The sequence below is a fragment of the Bos mutus genome, chromosome 2 (genome assembly GCF_027580195.1).
Source record: "Bos mutus isolate GX-2022 chromosome 2, NWIPB_WYAK_1.1, whole genome shotgun sequence".
Lineage (NCBI taxonomy): Eukaryota > Metazoa > Chordata > Mammalia > Artiodactyla > Bovidae > Bos > Bos mutus.
Window position 1 is genome coordinate 101194009 of NC_091618.1, and position 18989 is coordinate 101212997.

An 18989-nucleotide genomic window follows, 5' to 3' on the forward strand; every position below is an offset into this window, starting at 1 on the left:
TCTTCACAGAGCTAGAACAAATAATTTCACAATAGACATAGACATAGACATAGACAGCAGCCCACCAGGCTCCCCCGTCCCTGGGATTCTCCAGGCAAGAACACTGGAATGGGTTGCCATTTCCTTCTCCAATGCATGAAAGTGAAAAGTGAAAGTGAAGTCGCTCAGTCGTGTCCGACTTTTAGCGACCCCATGGACTGTAGCCCACCAGGCTCCTCCATCCATGGGATTTTCCAGGCAAGAGTACTGGAGTGGGGTGCCATTGCCTTCTCCGGGTTTGTAATTAGTTTACACTTAAAAAACATTTTCTGTATAGTACTTTTAGCTATCATTAAATTTCATTTAGTTTATATCACAGGTATACACATAAAGCATTCAGAGCTATATAAAGAAAGTGTTCATTAATTCAGGCTATATATAATGTGAGGACTCTTTTAGGGTAATATGTTATATTTGGTGTCCTAATTTTACATTCAATTAAATATAATTTTAGTCTTTGTTTTATTTCTAAAACATGATCTTTTATAACATGGTAAAGAGAAAGTATTTCCATTTATAATCTTGGAGGATATCAGTTTTCTATCATCAGAGTATTTTATTAATCTTAAAATTCCTTAATTCTACTCTGTTGTGGTAAAAGACAGCATTATAAGAATCTCAATGAACACAAATAATATGCAATGAAAAATGACTAAAAATGCCAATAACATAGGTTTAATTTCCTAGATTTAGATTTAACCATGCAGTTTTGGAATTTCATAATAGCATTTTGTGTTTTGCATATTAAGTTCTATAGGAGATTTTGTACCTTTTATTAATAGTATAAAAATTATTTTGATTTGAAGTGTGTTGGTCTGAAAGATATGAAATAAAAATAGTTCCTGAGAATTAAAAAGTGAATATGCACTTACTTATTTATCTATCTGCTATTATACACAATTATCAAAGATTTCCAGAAGAAAAATTCATCATTTTTAGGAACTTCTAATTTTGATGGGTTGGATAAGTGATGATACACATGGTTTGGAAGAAAGAGTCCTTTAAGAGAGAGTACAATGTTGCTTCTTAAATCATTAAAGCTTAGTCATAGGTGGAGAAAATTGCCCAATAATTAAGAACTAACACTTTAACATGGCAACAGATGCATTGGACAGTTAATTAAATAGAACATTGCTTATTTGTAAAGAAATGACAAAAAATTCAAACTTTCCTGGGCACCTGAAATCTTTATAGTATCAGAAGTGGGAAACCTGAAAGACGTGACTCATTCTCTGTTTGGATGATGCAGAATTGCTCTAAGCAGTAAGCTTACTGTTTTCAGACAGCATTAGCAGCTTCAGCACATACAACTGTGTCATCCTCTCTTAATACGCAGTGTTTATAACTGCAAAGGGGAGATGATAAACAGCATATGAGATCTGATATTTTCATGATGACTTAAACAGATACTGATGGACAGATCTGCTGTTTGATGTTTTCTTCACTAGCCCTGAAGATGCTGAGACATAGAGGTGGCTGTGATTATCTTTTGTAAGACAGGAAATGCAATCTTTAGGGATCTCTGGAAATAGAAAGGTCATGCAGTCTGGAACCTGTGAGTCTTTTCAATCTCTAAGTCATCAGGTATGACCTCATGAATTATGATGATGCTGTTAGATTGTAGAGTTACTGCTTTTTCTAGCTCATTTAGAATATATTAATCAATGTAATTGTTTATTATTAGATTCTCTTTAGAATATTCGAACAAGTAATATTTATAGTAATAGATGCCAGATAAACAATATGAGTTTTAGAAATGTGTGTGTGTTTTAAGTTTGTGTTTACTTTAGCTTTTTATGGGGAAGTGGGAAGTAAAGAAAGAGATCCTTTGTATGTGATTAAGGGCAAGGTTTTGGGCTCTACAGATTTTTCCAGATTAAACCTGAATACAGTCAAATTGCAGCTTTTATTTTGAATGATAAAAATAGCATAAATCTTTCATACTGATAAGTATACACCATAGCTAGCTGCTTATATATAGTGACATATTAAATTTTTTTATCTGGGATTTCTTAAGCATAGAAATAGATGTTACTGCCACTGTACTGTGCAACCACACATAGCAACCCAACTGTGATGAGTAGAATTATGTTTATCAGCATCTGAGCTATTTTCTTGAAATTATCTTTCAGTATCTAAATTGTTTTAAAAGGCATTGCTTTTAATTATATTTCAGATCTATTGACGTAATGATGCTTTGGTTCCTTCTGCTAAGGCACTGCTTATAGATTAAAGCAGATAATAAATCTGTTTTTTTTCTTTGTTTTTTTACAAAGAAATCCAGTGACGTATAAGCTTGTTTAAGATTTTTGATCCAGAGATATTCTACTTTTGCTTACTTTCATTTTCAAAATGAAAGACTTAATTATATTAAACATGTTAACTACAAAGAATAGAAAATCATCACATCAAAGAATTTGGATTTATATATTCATTTTATTCTGAAACTCTGCTATTTATTTTAAACCATTTTCACCTATCATGTTATAATGCATTTAACTTTGTTTTTTTATAGCATATCCTCAGGGTTACATGCTTGGATAAGAAGCCTTGCCTCTGTTTGACATTCAAGTTTTGAAGGAATTTTTTTTTTTATTACACATATTTCTGCCTCAGTATTAGGGGACCTGGCAGATACTTGCCAAGGCATCCCATATTAAATGAACAAAAACAGAGAAAATGTTGTAGCATTTCTCAGAAGATAGTTTTGTATTCATGATTCCATAGCTTGATTAGGGTTTAATACCCCATCAAGGTAAAATGTTGTGTTAAATATGAATATACTTATCAAAGACTAAAATGGAAATCTGAAACAGTGATTTGATTCAGTTAAGGGGTCAGTTTCTCCTTTTTAATTAAAGCACACTAAAAATTATACTTACTGATATTGACTATTATTTTTTATATGCTATTCAGACTACTTAGCCTGCTTAGATTCTTATTAGCAGGGAAGTTTGCCATATTCTTAAGCTTGATTAATTTTGGAATGATTTGAATATACCTTTTAGTTGCTACAAAACCTGTTTAATCTGTTAGAATTTATTTCCAGTATTTGCATGTATTAGTCACTATGAGTACATTCTGTTTCTTGGCATTGCTTTGGGATTCCTCTAAGTATTGGTTTCACAACATTCTGCTAGATTTTTCACTGTGTTTGTGACCTTTTAAAAGAACCAAACAATAAAGGTTTTTAGTTACTTTCTTCAGTGACACTTAAATAAGGATATCTCAATAGTTCTGTAAGGTGAAAAAATTACAGTCTTAGTCTCATTTCTTTTACAAGGTGGAGAAAAGTGTTTCTCTGTTGCTATGTCAGAGTATATAACATTAAAAAGTAAATATTAGTTAGAATGTCAGAGACATTTAATATAATGTCAATCTTTTTCCTGTACAGCAAGATGATCTTGACCTTTAGAATGGTGAAATTGATTGTAAATCTGCTCAGTAACAATTGGTCATCTTCTTTTTGTAATGGTTGCCTTTATTGGTACCATTTTATATGTGCATTTCATTATACATTGTAAAGATTTCTAAAGGTAAGCTGTCTATAAACAACTATTTGGGTAATTGTTCAATTCAGTGAGCATTATGTGAAAGCTGATCATTTGCACAGTATTGTATTTGGTGTTGAGAGGAATACGGAAAAGAAAGAGTTGTTTCCTGTTTCCAAGATTATGAGAAAATGTACATAATGAATTATGCTCATATTTTGAATTGACTTTTCAAAAGTGGTATGCTACTATCAGTTCTAATTTATTAATTGGTGAACCTTAGGATGAGTTACATATAATTCTTTTTTCCTCATGTAAATCTCTTGGTATTAGAGACATTAAAGATTGGATCAAACTATAAAATCAAGCATTATATAATTTTTATAACTGCATTAACTTCTTTTATAATAAAATTATTTTTATTAGGGCATTATAAACTGTTAATAAAATTCAGTTCAGTTCAGTTCAGTTGCTCAGTTGTGTCCGACTCTTTGTGACCCCATGAATCGCAGCATGCCAGGCCTCCCTGTCCATCACCAACTCCTGGAGTTCACCCAAACTCATGTGCATCGAGTCGGTGATGCCGTCCAGCCATCTCATCCTCTGTTGTCCCCTTCTCCTCCTGCCCCCAATCCCTCCCAGGTTCAGGGTCTTTTACAATGAGTCAACTCTTCGCATGAGGTGGCCAAAGTATTGGAGTTTCAGCCTTGTACATTGTATAAGCCATAGTCCAATTTGAGAGCAAAAATATTGGCAGCATGCAGAAGCAGGGACCCCAACAATCATTTCAAAACAGGGATGTGACCAAATTTGTGTAATTCCAGTTTGGGGGTGGTTTAGTCACCAAGTTGTGTCTGACTCTTGCGACCCCATGTACTGTAGCCTGACAGGCTCTTCTGTCCATGGGGATTCTCTAGGCAAGAATACTGGAGTGGGTTGCCATTTCCTTCTCCAGGGGATCTTCCTGACCCAGGAATTGAACCTAGGTCTCCTGCATTGCAGGCAGATTCTTTACCGACTGAGCTATATAGGTTATTATGGAAGGGGATTTTGATTTCATAGGGATTAAATTTTGGAAGTAAGGAGTTGTAAGTTTTGAACTGTTTGATGCTAGGTAGGTCAGGGTCATTTGGGGAGTCTGTTGAATAAATTGGGGAGGATAGGATTTACCTTAGGCTCTGAGGAAGGGGACTGGGAGGAACTAGTAGGGAAGTAGACCTTAACCATCTGGCTGTTGGACATCCATGCACAACTCTCTTCTCTTTCATACCAGTGTGCTGGCTGAAAGCAGCATGGAGGTGGGTTGTTGTTCAGTTGCTCAGTCGTGTCCGACTCTTTGCAACTCCATGGGCTGCAGCATGCCAGGCTTCCCTGTCCTTCACCATCTCCCGGAGCTTGCTCATGTCCATCGAGTTGGTGATTCCATCCAACCGTCTCATCCTCTGTTGTCCCCTTCTCCTCCTGCCTTCAATCTTTCCCAGCATCAGGGTCTTTTCCAATGAGTCAGTTCTTCGCATCAGGTGGCCAAAGTATTGGAGTTTCAGCTTCAGCATCAATCTTTCCAATGAATATTCAGGACTGATTTCCTTTAGGATGAACTGGTTGGATCTCCTTGCAGTCCAAGGGACTCTCAAGAGTCTTCTCCAACACCGCAGTTCAAAAGTATCAATTCTTTGGCACTCAGTCTTCTTTATGGTCCATATCTCACATCTATACATGACTATTGGAAAAACCATACATTTGACTTTACAGACCTTTGTTGACAAAGTAACGTCTCTGCTTTTTAATATGCTGTCTAGGCTTGTTTTCCTTCCCTGGTGGCTTAGAGGTTAAAGCGTCTGCCTGCAATGCGGGATACCTGGGTTCAATCCCTGGGTCGGGAAGATCCCCTGGAGAAGGAAATGGCAACCCACTCCAGTATTCTTGCCTGGAGAATCCCATGGACGGAGGAGCCTGGTGGGCTACAGTCCACGGGGTTGCAAAGAGTTGGACACGACTGAGTGACTTCACTCACTCAGGCTTGTTTTAGCTTTTCTTCCAGGGAGCAGGCATCTTTTAATTTCAGGGCTACAGTCACCATCTGCAGTGATTTTTGGGCCCAAGAAAATAAAATCTCTCACTGATTCCATTGTTTTCCCATCTATTTGCCATGAAGGGAAGTGGGTAGAGAAGATGCAAAAACCTTATTTCTCTGGAATCCCAGGCTGGTGCATGCTGTCCAATAATGCTTATTTTCTTGAATTAAAGCAATAGAAAATTATTTACAAGTTCTTCTGGTTTGTATAGTATGGTAGTTAAGCATCCAGACTGCCATGATCACTAGATTCAAGTCTTAGCTACACCACTTACCAGCTATATGATTGTGGGCAAGTTACTTAACCTTTCTGGGTTTCAGTTTCCTCAGTGTGATACAGACGTAGTACTGGTGCCTGTGTCAAAGAATTGTGAAGGTCAAATGAGTTAAGACATGTAAATCACCTTATGAGTTCTGAAATATACTAAGCACACTACTGCCAATGTTACTTAGTGGCAGACATTATTATATAAATGCTTAGAGCTAGGATGAGCTATTGGTAATGGTCATTGTGAGTTTAATTTTGACCTCTCACCCTCATTCTTCTTAGCAAGTAAGAAATTCAGCTAAAAACACTTCATAACAGAAGACTACTGAGTCTTTGGGAAAGCTTAACAGCAATATCAGGTCTTTTTTAAAAAATACTAGTTAGAGATTAAAATTAAGGAGTAAAAATCAAGGTTTAAATAAAATAATAGAGAGGTTATAGAGCTTAGGTTTAATGACCTGAGTTATTTTTTAAATCATAAAAAATATCCTTGATGAAGACTCTTCACTCATATTTATACATAGCTTGTTTTAGTAATTTTATTTGTTAATGAAAATTTATACTCTAGATGAAAGACTAAAATGAAATATAAATACAATACTATATATGAATACAGCAGTTCAAGTTCCTGTTTGATAGAGTATAATATTTTGAATTACTGATGCTTATTTAATGTAAAGACATCAATGTGCTTAAAAACTGTCAAACTCCTAAGTACACATGTGTAATTTGGTGCTTGGATGAAACCTAAATCTAAATCTTAAGTAATCTTGTGTTACATTTTGTGACATTTTTGCATTTTAGTTCTCTTCTCTTGAGCAATTTTCTCAATGTGCAGCTATTTCCCTTGAATTGGCACAAGGTCAATCAAATTGCCGATCAAATTTCAGCACAATGCAATTTGTTAAAGTAAACAAAAAGCCAAACGTGCAAAACCCTGTAGTATTGCAGTAAGCGCAGTACAGGGCAAGGATATAAAGACCAACAGGTCCTTGCCGTCAGGAAATCATAGACAGTGAATCATAAACACTAAATACAAATGACTATAACAGGATGTGGAAAGTAGTAAGTGCCATAGAGGTTCAAAAATGAGATGAAAGAGGCATAAATCATTCTGCTGAGTTCAGCTGGCAGAATATTTCAAGCTAAGTGAGGAGAGAGAAAGAAAAGCTAGAAGAGGAGTTGGGGAAGTATGACAAGGGGCATATGAGGTAGACCTTGAAGACTGGCCAAGACGGGAAAAAGGTCATTTTGGGTAGAGGAAATAACATGAGCAAAAGTTGGGAGACAGAAAGCAAATAATATGTTTGAGTAGTATGGAATGGTTCATTTTGGTCTATAGCCCAGTCGGGTAACTCAGACTATCAAAGAAAAGATTTGTTGGGACCCGATAATGTAGAATCTTGAGTGTTATATTATGAATTTCTAAACTGAGAACATTTCTGTGCTGAACTAATTATTTTTGGGAGAAAATAAAATAAAAGATAAAAAAAAAAAAACAGCACCTATATTTTGCAGTCATATTCAGAGCTCTAACCCTCCTGAGACTTTGAAAATGAAAATTAAATTCCTGAGTAGATTTAGTAGTTAGTAGACAAGGTAGGGGGTAGAAGCAAAATGAAGGATTTTAATCAAATTCTCTATCAGAGTTGCACGTGAGAGTATTTCTTGGTCTGTCCACAACTACTCAGGAGTCCTAGATTTCAGACCCTAAGAGACCTCCTGCTTGTCCCTGATGTAAACTCCATTTTATTGTTAAGTAATCAGCTTTAGCTTTGGCTTTATTTTAGACATTTCCTAGACCAAGGACAATCTAGAAGGATCATTTTAATACAATGAATATGCATGTCACTATGGTGAATATTTGGATAATAAAGACTTTGTCTTAGGAAAAATTGGAAGGAGAAATTGCTACTGATAATCATGGAAGTTACAGGGATATTTAAGCTCTGCTTATTGCTAATATAGCAATGATAAAGTAAGTGTCATTGCTAATACCTTTAATATCGTCTATAAATTTTCTATTCCATACACCAGAACTTATTTAGTATTGTGTGAGGTTAGCAAAAAGGCTGGGTAACATCCAAGAGCAGATCTCCCTTAGGTGTGACATCTGAGATGTGACTTTTGTTATCAGGAGGATAGCATTTGTGCAAGGGAATTGAAAAAATTGGAACTGAATACTCTTATTTAGTACATCATCCATATAAACGATGGAAGTAAACATGGAATTCCACAGTGTGAGTAAAAATGAAACCAGACACTGTTGCTCTTCTGGCCCTTTATTTAGAGCAATAGCAGACCCATGTAATTGAGAATACTCAGTTCCTTTCTGTAGAATACTGCATTATTTGAAAAACCCATTTTTCTAGAAGTTCCTATGAAGTTGTTCTTACTAATCCTCTGGCTTCACGTTGCCTTGGGAAATAGCTATACATATGGTAGTGGCCCAGAAAATTGTCAATACTTATTTTCCATGGACTATATAGCCTGCCAGGCTCCTCTGTCCATGGGATTTTCCAGGCAAGAATACTGGAGTGGTTTGCCACTTCCTCTTCCAGAGGATCTTCTTGACCCAGGGATCAAACTCATGTCTCCTGCATCTCCTGCATTGGCAGGCAGATTCTGTACCACTGAACCGCCAGAAAGCCCTCCTTAAAAAACAGATAAAAGACATTTACTGAAATGATCCTTTCCTTATCCCAAGTCTTTTAGAAAATCATACTACAGGAATATAAATAAGTTAAAAAGACAATTGAATAATCTTTGATCAAATTTCTCTTTGTAAAAGGCAACAGAACTTGGTTCATGAAATATTGAAATGCAAAATATGCTGCATATAAATGCATATTATCTATTTCGAGCCATTCCTTTTTTTTGGTCAAAATTTTATTCAAACTCATAATAATTTATTGAGTCTATTGTGTAGTGTGGAGGGAGGTAGTATAGCACAGTAGTTAAGAGCCAGAGTTATGGAGCTGGATCTGTTTGTTTAGATCCTATATCCTCCATTTACAGATATAGTTTGTTTTAGTAATGTTATCTAATCTCTCTCTTCCTCAGTACTGTCGTCTATAAAATGAGGATACTAATGTGCTAATCTCTAGGCTTGTAATGAAAATCAATCAAATTAATGAATTAGTATAAGTAAATTACTTGAAACAGTGCCTAGCTTAACAAATATTGCTTATTAAAATTAGTCCCCACTAAACTAGGTAAAGTTGAGGAGAAAGCTACAAAAGATAAACAAGATATAAAATAAATCCATCACTTGAAGGAATTTGTGTGTGTGTGTGTGCTCAGTTGTGTCCAGCTCTTTGCAACCTCATGGACTGTAGCCTGCCAGGCTCCTCTGTCCATGCAATTTTCCAGGCAAGAATACTGGAGTGGATTGCCATTTCCTCCTCCAGGATCTTCCTGACCCAGCGAGCAAACCCCTATCTCTTGCGTCTCCAGCATTGGCAGGCAGAGTCTTTACCACTAGATTCACCTGGGAAGGAATTTACATTTTAGTATGTGTAAAGTATCATATATAATGTTATATTTATAACATGTGTACATAAATACACATATTTAGTACATATGTATGTATAGTGTGTTAGTTGCTCAGTCATGTCTGACCCTTTGTGACCCCATGAACTGTAGCCTGCCAGACTCCCCTGTCCATGGAATTCTCCAGGCAAGAATACTGGAGTGGGTTGCCATTCCCTTCTCCAGGGGATCTTCCCAACCCGGGGATTGAACCTGGGTCTCCTGCATTGCAGGCAGATGCTTTTACCATCTGAACCACCCAATAACACCCATATATACATACATACTGGAGAAGGCAATGGCACACCACTCCAGTACATACATACACACATATTATATATAATAGCTTGTCTAAGATCAAAATTGCCTACAAAAGATAGGATGATATGGGGTTCAAACCAGGAGGTCTAACTGAGCTCTTGCTCTTAACTACTGTGTTATGTATATGGCTTAGAGCTATATACATTCAAATTAGATTTTAAATAGCCATGTATAAGTTCATATATTGTAAATGCCAAATTGAGACGAGAGACATCAAGGTAAACTGAAAGTGCTGTGGGAGACTTCATGGAAGAAGGGTGACAAGTCTCATATGACCCACTCACTCTTCTATCTCTTTTTTACTGCAAATAACACGCGTAAAGTCTTCAGCACAGTTTCTACCATAGGTACTCAATAAATTATAGTTGTTATTATTATCATAATCTTTCTGATAATTTCTTCTAGATCTCCCCTAATTGGACAATGTGCTGTTTGAAATCCTTAATTCTAATCTATACTCATGACTTAAATTACCCACCAGTGATTCTTAATTGTCATTATGCATCAAAATCAAATGTCTAGCTTTTAAAAAATACTGATACTCTAGGCTTACTTCAGAAGTATTAAATAAAATCTATGGATTTATAATCCATGTTTTTATATTTGCAAGAAACTTTCCAAGTGAATCTGATGGGCAGCCAAAATTGAGAACGGCTGCTTTACATGGTGATGACTTGCAAATCTGTACCTTAAATCCGCACTTTAACCTCTGTCTAGCGTTCCAGACATAGCATCTCTGCTCGTTTATCTTGTCAATATCTCAAACTTGGTATATCCTAAGCAAAACTTATTATTTTATCTTCAGAAACCTCTTTGTTTTTCCTAGCATGATTACCTAATAATAATTCTCAACTTTTTAATCCCAATTATAGGTCCAGTTACTCACCAAGTTATGCAGAATGTTTCTCCTAAGGAGTCCAAAATTTACCTTTTGTTTCCATTCCCCATTGTCTTGACCTCAGTGTGAATTCACATTCATTTCTCACCTGAACTGTTATAGTCATTTCTTAATTGATATTTCTTTTTCTTCCCATTGCTCATCTCCAAAGCAGCCTATTCACCAATCAGCTGCCAGAGTATTCTTTCTAAGATGGAAACCAGGAACAGATATTTCCCTACTTAAATTCATTCTAAGGCTCCCCATTACTTTAATAATTTTTGGAGTTCAGATAAGTGAGAACATGCAATACTTATCTTCCCCTCTGTGACATATTTCATTTAGCATAGTGCCCTCAAGCTTTATCCATTTCACTGCAAATGGCAAGATTGCCTTCTTTCTTATGGCTAAATAATATTCCATTGTATTTACTCCGTTCATTCGTTTATTGATATACACTTAGATTGTTCCCATATTTTGGATATTGTCAGCAGTGTGGCAGTGAACATGGAAATGCAGATACCTCTTTAAGACAGTTATTTTATTACCTTCAAATACATACCCAGAAGTGGTACTGCTAGATCATATGGTAGTTCTATTTTTAATTTTTTGAGGAATGAGGAAGTGACATTTAAACTTAGCCATTTTTAGTTAAACTCACTCTAAATTCTACTAGTTAGAGACAGGCTCTCTCAAACGTTTTAGAATGCTGTTCTCTTTGCCTGTAATGTCTTTAGCCCCTCATTTCACTTGTTTTTACCTGGTTAACTATTTCTTTTGTCTCAAGATTTATTTATATTAAGCACTGCCTCCTTTTGAAACATTCCTTCATCTCTTCAGAGTGAATTAGATGTTTTTTACATGTGTTCTTATGGATTCTAGTATTTACCTTAAATGAAGCCCAGTACATGCAGTATTGAATCCATTGATTTTCCTGTCTTGACTCTGAGCTGTTTCAAAGGCCAAATGTCTTTTACTTTTTCACACCAGCACTAATATTGTTCCTGGCACACCATAACTATTTAATAAATTTTTGTTGAATATCCAAATGGGTAATTAGTATGAAATGTTTGTGTAAACATATAGTCTAAGTCACTTTGTACACCATTAGGAATTTATATTCACTGAGGTGTATAAGTCTTTCCCATTTACTATTTCCTATCTATTTCTTTGCACTGATCACTGAGGAAGGCTTTCTCATCTCTCCTTGCTGTTCTTTGGAACTCTGCATTCAAATGGGTATATCTTTCCTTTTCTCCTTTGCATTTCACTTCTCTTCTTTTCTCAGCTATTTGTGAGGCCTCCTCAGACAACCATTTTTCCTTTTTGCATTTCTTTTTCTTGGGGATGGTTTTGATCACTGCCTCCTATACAATGTCACAAACCTCCATCCATAGTTTTTCAGGCACTCTATCAGATCTGGTCCCTTGAATCTATTTCTCACTTCTACTGTATAATCATAAGGGATTTGATTTAGGTCATACCTGAATGGTCTGGTGGTTTTCCCTACTTTCTTCAATTTAAGTCTGAATTTGGCAATAAGGAGTTCATGATCTGAGCCACAATCAGCTCCCAGTCTTGTTTTTGCCAACTGTATAGAGCTTCTCCGTCTTTGGCTGCAAATAATATAATCAATCTGACTTTGGTATTGACCATCTGGTGATGTCCATGTGTAGAATCCTCTCTTGTGTTGTTGGAAGAGGGTGTTTGCTATGACCAATGCATTCTCTTGGCAAAACTCTATTAGCCTTTGCCCTGCTTCATTCTGTACTCCAAGACCAAATTTGCCTGTTACTCCAGGTGTTTCTTGACTTCCTAGTTTTGCATTTCAGTCCTCTATAATGAAAAGGACATCTTTTTTGGTGTTAGTTCTAGAGGGTGTTATAGGTCTTCATAGAACCATTCAACTTCAGCTTCTTCAGCATTACTAGTTGGGGCACAGATTTGGATTACTGTTGTATTTGAATGGCTTGCCTTGTAAATGAACTGAGATCATTCTGTCATTTTTGAGATTGCATGCATGTACTGCATTTTGGACTCTTTTGTTGACTATGATGACTACTTTATTTCTTCTAAGGGATTCTTGACCACAATAGTAGACATAATGGTCATCTGCATTAAATTCACCCATTCAAGTCAGTTTTAGTTTGCTAATTCCTAAAATATCGATTTTCACTCTTGCCATCTCCTGTTTGATCACTTCCAATTTGCCTTGATTCCTGGACCTAACATTCCAGGTTCCTATGTAATATTGCTCTTTACAGCATCGGACTTTACTTCTATCACCAGTCACATCCACAACTGGGTGTTGTTTTTGCTTTGGCTCCATCTGTTCATTCTTTCTGGAGTTATTTCTCCACTGTTCTCCAGTAGCATATTGGACACCTACCGACCTGGTGAGTTCATTTTTCAGTGTCCTATCTTTTTGTCTTTTCATACTGTTCATGGGTTTCTCAAGGCAAGAATACTGAAGTGGTTTGCCATTCCCTTCTCCAGTGGACCATGTTTTGTCAGCACTCTCCACCATGACCCGTCAATCTTGGGTGGCCCTACATGAAATGGATCATAGTTTCATTGAGTTAGACAAGGCTGTGGTCCACGTGATCAGACTGGTTAGTTTTATGTGACTGTGGTTTTCAGTCTGTCTGCCCTATGATGGAGAAGGATAAGAGGCTTATGGAAGCTTCCTTATGGGAGAGACTGACTGAGGAGGAAACTGGGTCTTGTTCTGATGGGCGGGGCCATGCTCAGTTCAGTTCACTCAGTCACATCCAACTCTTTGTGACCTCATGGACTGCAGCACGCCGGGCCTCCCTGTCCATCATCAACTCCTGCAGTTTACTCAAACTCATGTCCATTGAGTCGGTGATGCCATCCAACCATCTCATCCTCTGTTGTCCCCTTCTCTTCCTGCCTTCAATCTTTCCCAGCATCAGGGTCTTTTCAAATGAGTCAGTCCTTTACATCAGGTGGCCAAGGTATTGGAGGTTCAGCCTCAACATCAGTCCTTCCAATGAATATTCAGGACTGATTTCCTTTAGGATGAACTGGTTGGATTTCTTTGCAGTCCAAGGGACTCTCAAGAGTCTTCTCCAACACCACAGTTCAAAAGCATCAATTCTTTAGCACTCAGCTTTCTTTATAGTCCAACCCTCACATCCATACATGACTACAGAAAAACCATAGCCCTGATTATACATACCTTTGTTGGCAAAGTAATGTCTCTGTTTTTTAATATGCTGTCTAGATTGGTCTTAACTTTTCTTCAAAGGAGTAAGCATCTTTTAATTTCATGGGTGCAGTCACCATTTGCAGTGATTTTGGAGCCCCCCCCAAATAAAGTCAGCCACTGTTTCTACTGTTTCCCCATCTATTTGCCATGAAGTGTTGGGACCAGATGCCATGATCTTAGTTTTCTGAACTTACTGGGCCACACTCAGTAAATCTTTAATCCAATTTTCTGTTGATGGGCGGGGCTGTGTTCCCTCCCTTTTATGTGACCTGAAGCCAAACTATGGTGGAGGTAAGGTGATCTCCTTCAAAAGGTCCCATGCATGCACTTCTACACTCAGTGCCACCAGCCCTGCAGCAGGCCAGCGCCAACCTTTGCCTCCACCAGAGACTCCTGGACCCTCATGGGCTAGTCTGGGTCAGTCTCTTGTGGGGTCACTGCTCCTTTCTCCTGGGTCCTGGTGCACACAATGTTTTGTTTGTGTTCTCCACGAATTTGTTTCCCCAGTCTTGTGTAAGTTCTCACAGCTCTGAGTGAGTGAGTGAATGAAGTCGCTCAGTCATGTCTGACTCTTTGCGACCCCATGGACTGTAGCCTACCAGGCTTCTCAGTCCATGGAATTCTCCAGGCAAGAATACTGAAGTGGGTTGCCATTTCCTTCTCCAGGGGATCTTCCTAACCCAGGGATTGAATCCAGGTCTCCTGCATTATAGGCAGATGCTTTACCATCTGAGCCACCAGGGAAGCTCACAGCTCTATGGTGGGGTTAACAACAACCTCCTTCAAGAGGGCTTATACCATACACAGGTTTATTGCACCCAGAGCCCCTGCCCCTGCAGCAGTCCACTGCTGACCATACCTCCTCAGGAAACACTCAAACACTGTTCTGTCTCAGTCTCTGTGGGGTCTCGGGTCCTGGTGCATACAAGGTATGTTTGAGCCCTCTGAGCGTCTCTTGTGGGTATGGGGTTTGATTCTAAATGTCATTTCACCTCTCCTACCATCTTGCTGGGGCTTCAAAGACTAGAGATCTCTTCAGAAAAAATTAGAGATAGCAAGGGAATATTTAATGCAAAGATGGGCTCAATAGACAAAAATGGTATGCACCTAACAGAAGCAAAAAATATTAAGAAGAGGTGGCAAGAATACACAGAGGAACTATACAAAAAAGATCTTCACTACCCAGATAATGATGGTGTGATTACTCACTTACAGCCATACATCCTGGAATGTGAAGTCAAGTGGGCCTTAGGAAGCATCACTACGAACAAAGCTAGTGGAAGTGATGGAATTCCAGTTGAGCTATTTCAAATCCTAAAAGATGATGCTGGGAAAGTGCTGCACTCAATATGCCAGCAAATTTGGAAAACTCAGCAGTGGCCCCAGGACTGAAAAAGGTCAGTTTTCATTCCAATCCCAAAGAAAGGCAATGCCAAAGAATGCTCAGACTATCACACAGATGTACTCATCTCACATGCTAGCAAAGGAATCCTCAAAATTCTCCAAGCCAGGCTTCAACAGTATGTGAACCATGAACTTCCAGATGTTCAAGCTGGATTTAGAAATGGCAGAGGAACCAGAGATCAAATTGCCAACATCCGTTGGATCATCAAAAGAGCAAGAGAGTTCCAGAAAAACATCTATTTCTGCTTTATTGACTATGCCAAAGCCTTTGACTGTGTGGATCACAACAAACCAGAAAATTCTTCAAGAGGTGGGAATACCAGACCACCTGACCTGCATCCTGTGAAATCTGTATGCAGGTCAAGAAGCAACAGTTAAAACTGGAGATGAAACAATGGACTGGTTCCACATCGGGAAAGGAGTACATCAAGGCTGTATATTGTCACCCTGCTTATTTAACTTATATGCAGAGTAAATCATGAGAAATGTTGGGCTAGATGAAGCACAAGCTGAAGCTGTTGAAGCTGAAACTCCAATACTTTGGCCACCTGATGCGAAGAACTGACTCACTGGAAAAGACCCTGATGCTGGGAAAGATTGAGGGTGGGAGGAGAAGGGGACGACAGAGGATGAGATGGTTGGATGGCATCACCAACTCAATGGGCATGAGTTTGAGTAAACTGGGCGAGTTGGTGATGGACAGGAAGGTCTGTCGTGCTGCAGTTCAGGGGGGTTGCGAATTGCCGGTCATGACTGAGCGACTGAACTGAACTGAGCTGAACTGATTCCCACTGCTTGTATAGATAACTGGCATATGTTAAATTATTAGTAAATATTAGCTCAATAGGTGCATTGTGATATATAAGTCTAAGAATACTAAAGTATAAGTTTATTGAGGGTTTTTTGTGCTGTGAATTAGAGATTAGAAAATTTGATAATAGTTACAATGAACTATAATAGTAGCATAATAAACAATAATAGAATAATTTTAAGAAGATAATATTACCCTGGTAGGTATTTTCTGAAAGGATAGCAAAGATAAAGGAAAATCAGGAGACTTTCTGTAAAACTACAAAGTAGAATACCCACAGCTAGTTTTCCTTTCTCCCAAAATCCCATGAAGAAAAGAAGTAATGGTATTTTTAACCTTTTTTCTAGGCTAATACTATATTAAGGTGTGGAGAATGGGAGAGGAAAAGAAAACAGTGGCATATTTTGTCAGTCGAAAAACAGGAGGAAAATGCCAAATGATGTGACTAATGGAGAAAATAGAATTGTTAACTGGCAGTGGCAAAAGCTGAGAAACAGCCCAGTGTATACTGAAACATCCTGAACAGCACCGGATACCTCTGAAAGAAAGAATCAAGCTGCTAATGTAATGCATTGAAATTCAATCATATTTCTGGATCATCTTCCTCCTTCACTTCAATCAACCGGCAAATATTCCAATGTCACTCCATCAGTCAACTGAAGTTTTATTCTATGGAGGCGGTAAAATAGAATCTCTTTGGACTAAGAAACCCAGGAACAGATAAATTCATAAAACAGCATATTAAAAACAACTTCAGTAAGAATACTGTGATCCCAACTCTCCTCCATTTTGCTCCTAGAAAGTTGACAGCCAGGCTTTCGTCTGCCAGGCAGGATAATAAAAGATACAAGTGGACTCAACAAGCTCAAGACAAATGTCCCAGACATATTGACATCAGGGTTCCCCCAAGAAACAACCAAACCAAATCACTTTACAATATGCTCAAAGCTGACAAGTCCTATCCAAATACACAGGGCTTCCAACTCACTTTTTGATTTCATCCTTGTACATATGAGCATGAAAGCAAAGAATGCAAGACCTCTGAGGAGAACTTCTAACATAAAAGATAGAGACCAATGAATTTTTTTTTTAATTTGATATGAAAAACAAAGGTAACTAAAGAAAAAGTAAACAAGTAGAACTACATCAAATTAAAAAGCTGTAAAGGGAACTATCCACAAAAAATCAGGCAACCTACTGAATGGGAGAAAATATTTGCAAATCATATATCTGATAAGGGATAAATATGTAGAGAACTCATACAACTCAGTAGCAAAAAGGATTGGATTAAGAAGTGGGCAGAACACCCGAATAGACTTTTTTTTTCCACAGAAAATGTGTGGACACCCAACAGGTACATAGAAAGTTGCTCACTAATTATCACAGAAATGCAAATGAAAACCACAGTAAGATATCACTTCACACCTGTTAAAATGGCTGTTATCAAAAAGCCAACAAATGGCAAGTGTTGGAGAGGATGTGGAGAAAGGGAATCCCTGTGTACTGTTGGTGGAAATGTAAATTGGGGAAACCACTATGGAGACTCCTCAAAATTAGAACTACCAAATGTCCCAGCAATTCCACATCTGGGTATTTATCCAAAGAAAACAAAAGCACTAACTCAAAAGATACATATGTATGTCCTAACATTCATGAAAGTAATGTTTAAATTTATCTTATTTTAATTTGTTTTTCTTTATATCCTTCACTTTCTTGGCTCAGGATTCTTTCTTGCATCTCAGACATTCTTTCTGGGATAGTTTTATTTCCTCTTGATGTATGTTCCTTTAGAAGGGGTGCCTTAGTGATAAATTCTCTTAATTTCTATTTGTCTAAAATACGTTTCTTGAATGATAGCTTAACTAAATATTTACTTTTACATTAATGATTTTTTTCCTTAGTATCCTGAATATATTATTTTACTGTCTTCTGGCTTCTATTTTTATTAGTTTGTCATTCCTTTGTAGGTAATCTTTTTTTTCCTTGCTGCTTAAAAAATGTGTCATTCTGCAGTTCCACATGATATGTGTATGTGTGTCTTTTAATTATTCTGTTTGTAATTCATTGTGATTCCTGAATCTGAGGATTCATGTCTTCTATCAATTTTGGAAGATTTTCACCTATTTTCAAACAGTAATTCTTCATTTTCTCTGTTCTCATTTTCTAGAACTCCACGTATATGTTAGACTTTATCATATTATCCCTCATCTAAAAAATATCTACTTCTTATTTTTCACAATGTTTTTCTGTGATACATTCTGTATAATTTTTTCAGATATTTCCCCCAATTCCTTAATTGTCTCTCCAGCCCACTCTTTTACCCATTCGTGGAATTTTAAATTTCAAGAATATTATATATGTGTGTGTGTACAAAAGACCTACAAGACAGATGGAGGCTTGTAAGGCATTTTATATGCAAGCAGTGTGAAGAGAGTAAAGACAGCATGAAGCAGCAGCAGGAAATTTAGCAGCAGTTAGCATTGTTTTTCCAGAGAAGGCAATGAATGGCATCCTACTCCAGTACTGTTTTGCCTGGAATATCCCATGGACAGAAGAGCCTGGTGGACTGCAGTCCATGGAGTCACAAAGAGTCCGGCACAACTGAGCGACTTCACTCTCACTTTTCACTTTCATGCATTGGAGAAAGAAATGGCAACCCACACCAGTGTTCTTGTCTGAAGAATCCCAGGGACAGGGGAACCTGGTGGGCTGTTGTCTATGGGGTCGCACAGAGTCAGACACGACTGAAGCGACTTAGCAGCAGCAGCAGCAGCATTGTTTTTCAGAGAAGGCAATGGCACCCTACTCTAGTACTCTTGCCTGGAAAATCCTATGGAGGGAGGAGCCTGATAGGCTCCAGTCCAGGGGTCGCTAAGAGTCGGGCCGACTAAGCGACTTCACTTTTACTTTTCACTTTCATGCATTGAATAAGGAAATGGCA

At 37.7% G+C, this 18989-nt stretch overlaps 1 protein-coding gene across 2 annotated transcripts in view; it reads left to right on the forward strand.

Annotated features, from left to right (window-relative positions):
* The first annotated feature begins 1542 nt into the window (after positions 1 to 1542).
* The window catches only part of SLC4A10 (solute carrier family 4 member 10), a 247679-nt gene continuing 230232 nt past the window's right edge, over positions 1543 to 18989 (forward strand). For both annotated transcript variants that reach the window (XM_070380872.1, XM_070380873.1), the window contains exon 1: positions 1543 to 1623. In XM_070380872.1, coding sequence (XP_070236973.1) covers positions 1543 to 1623 — 81 coding nt within the window. The remainder of the gene's footprint in view (positions 1624 to 18989) is intronic.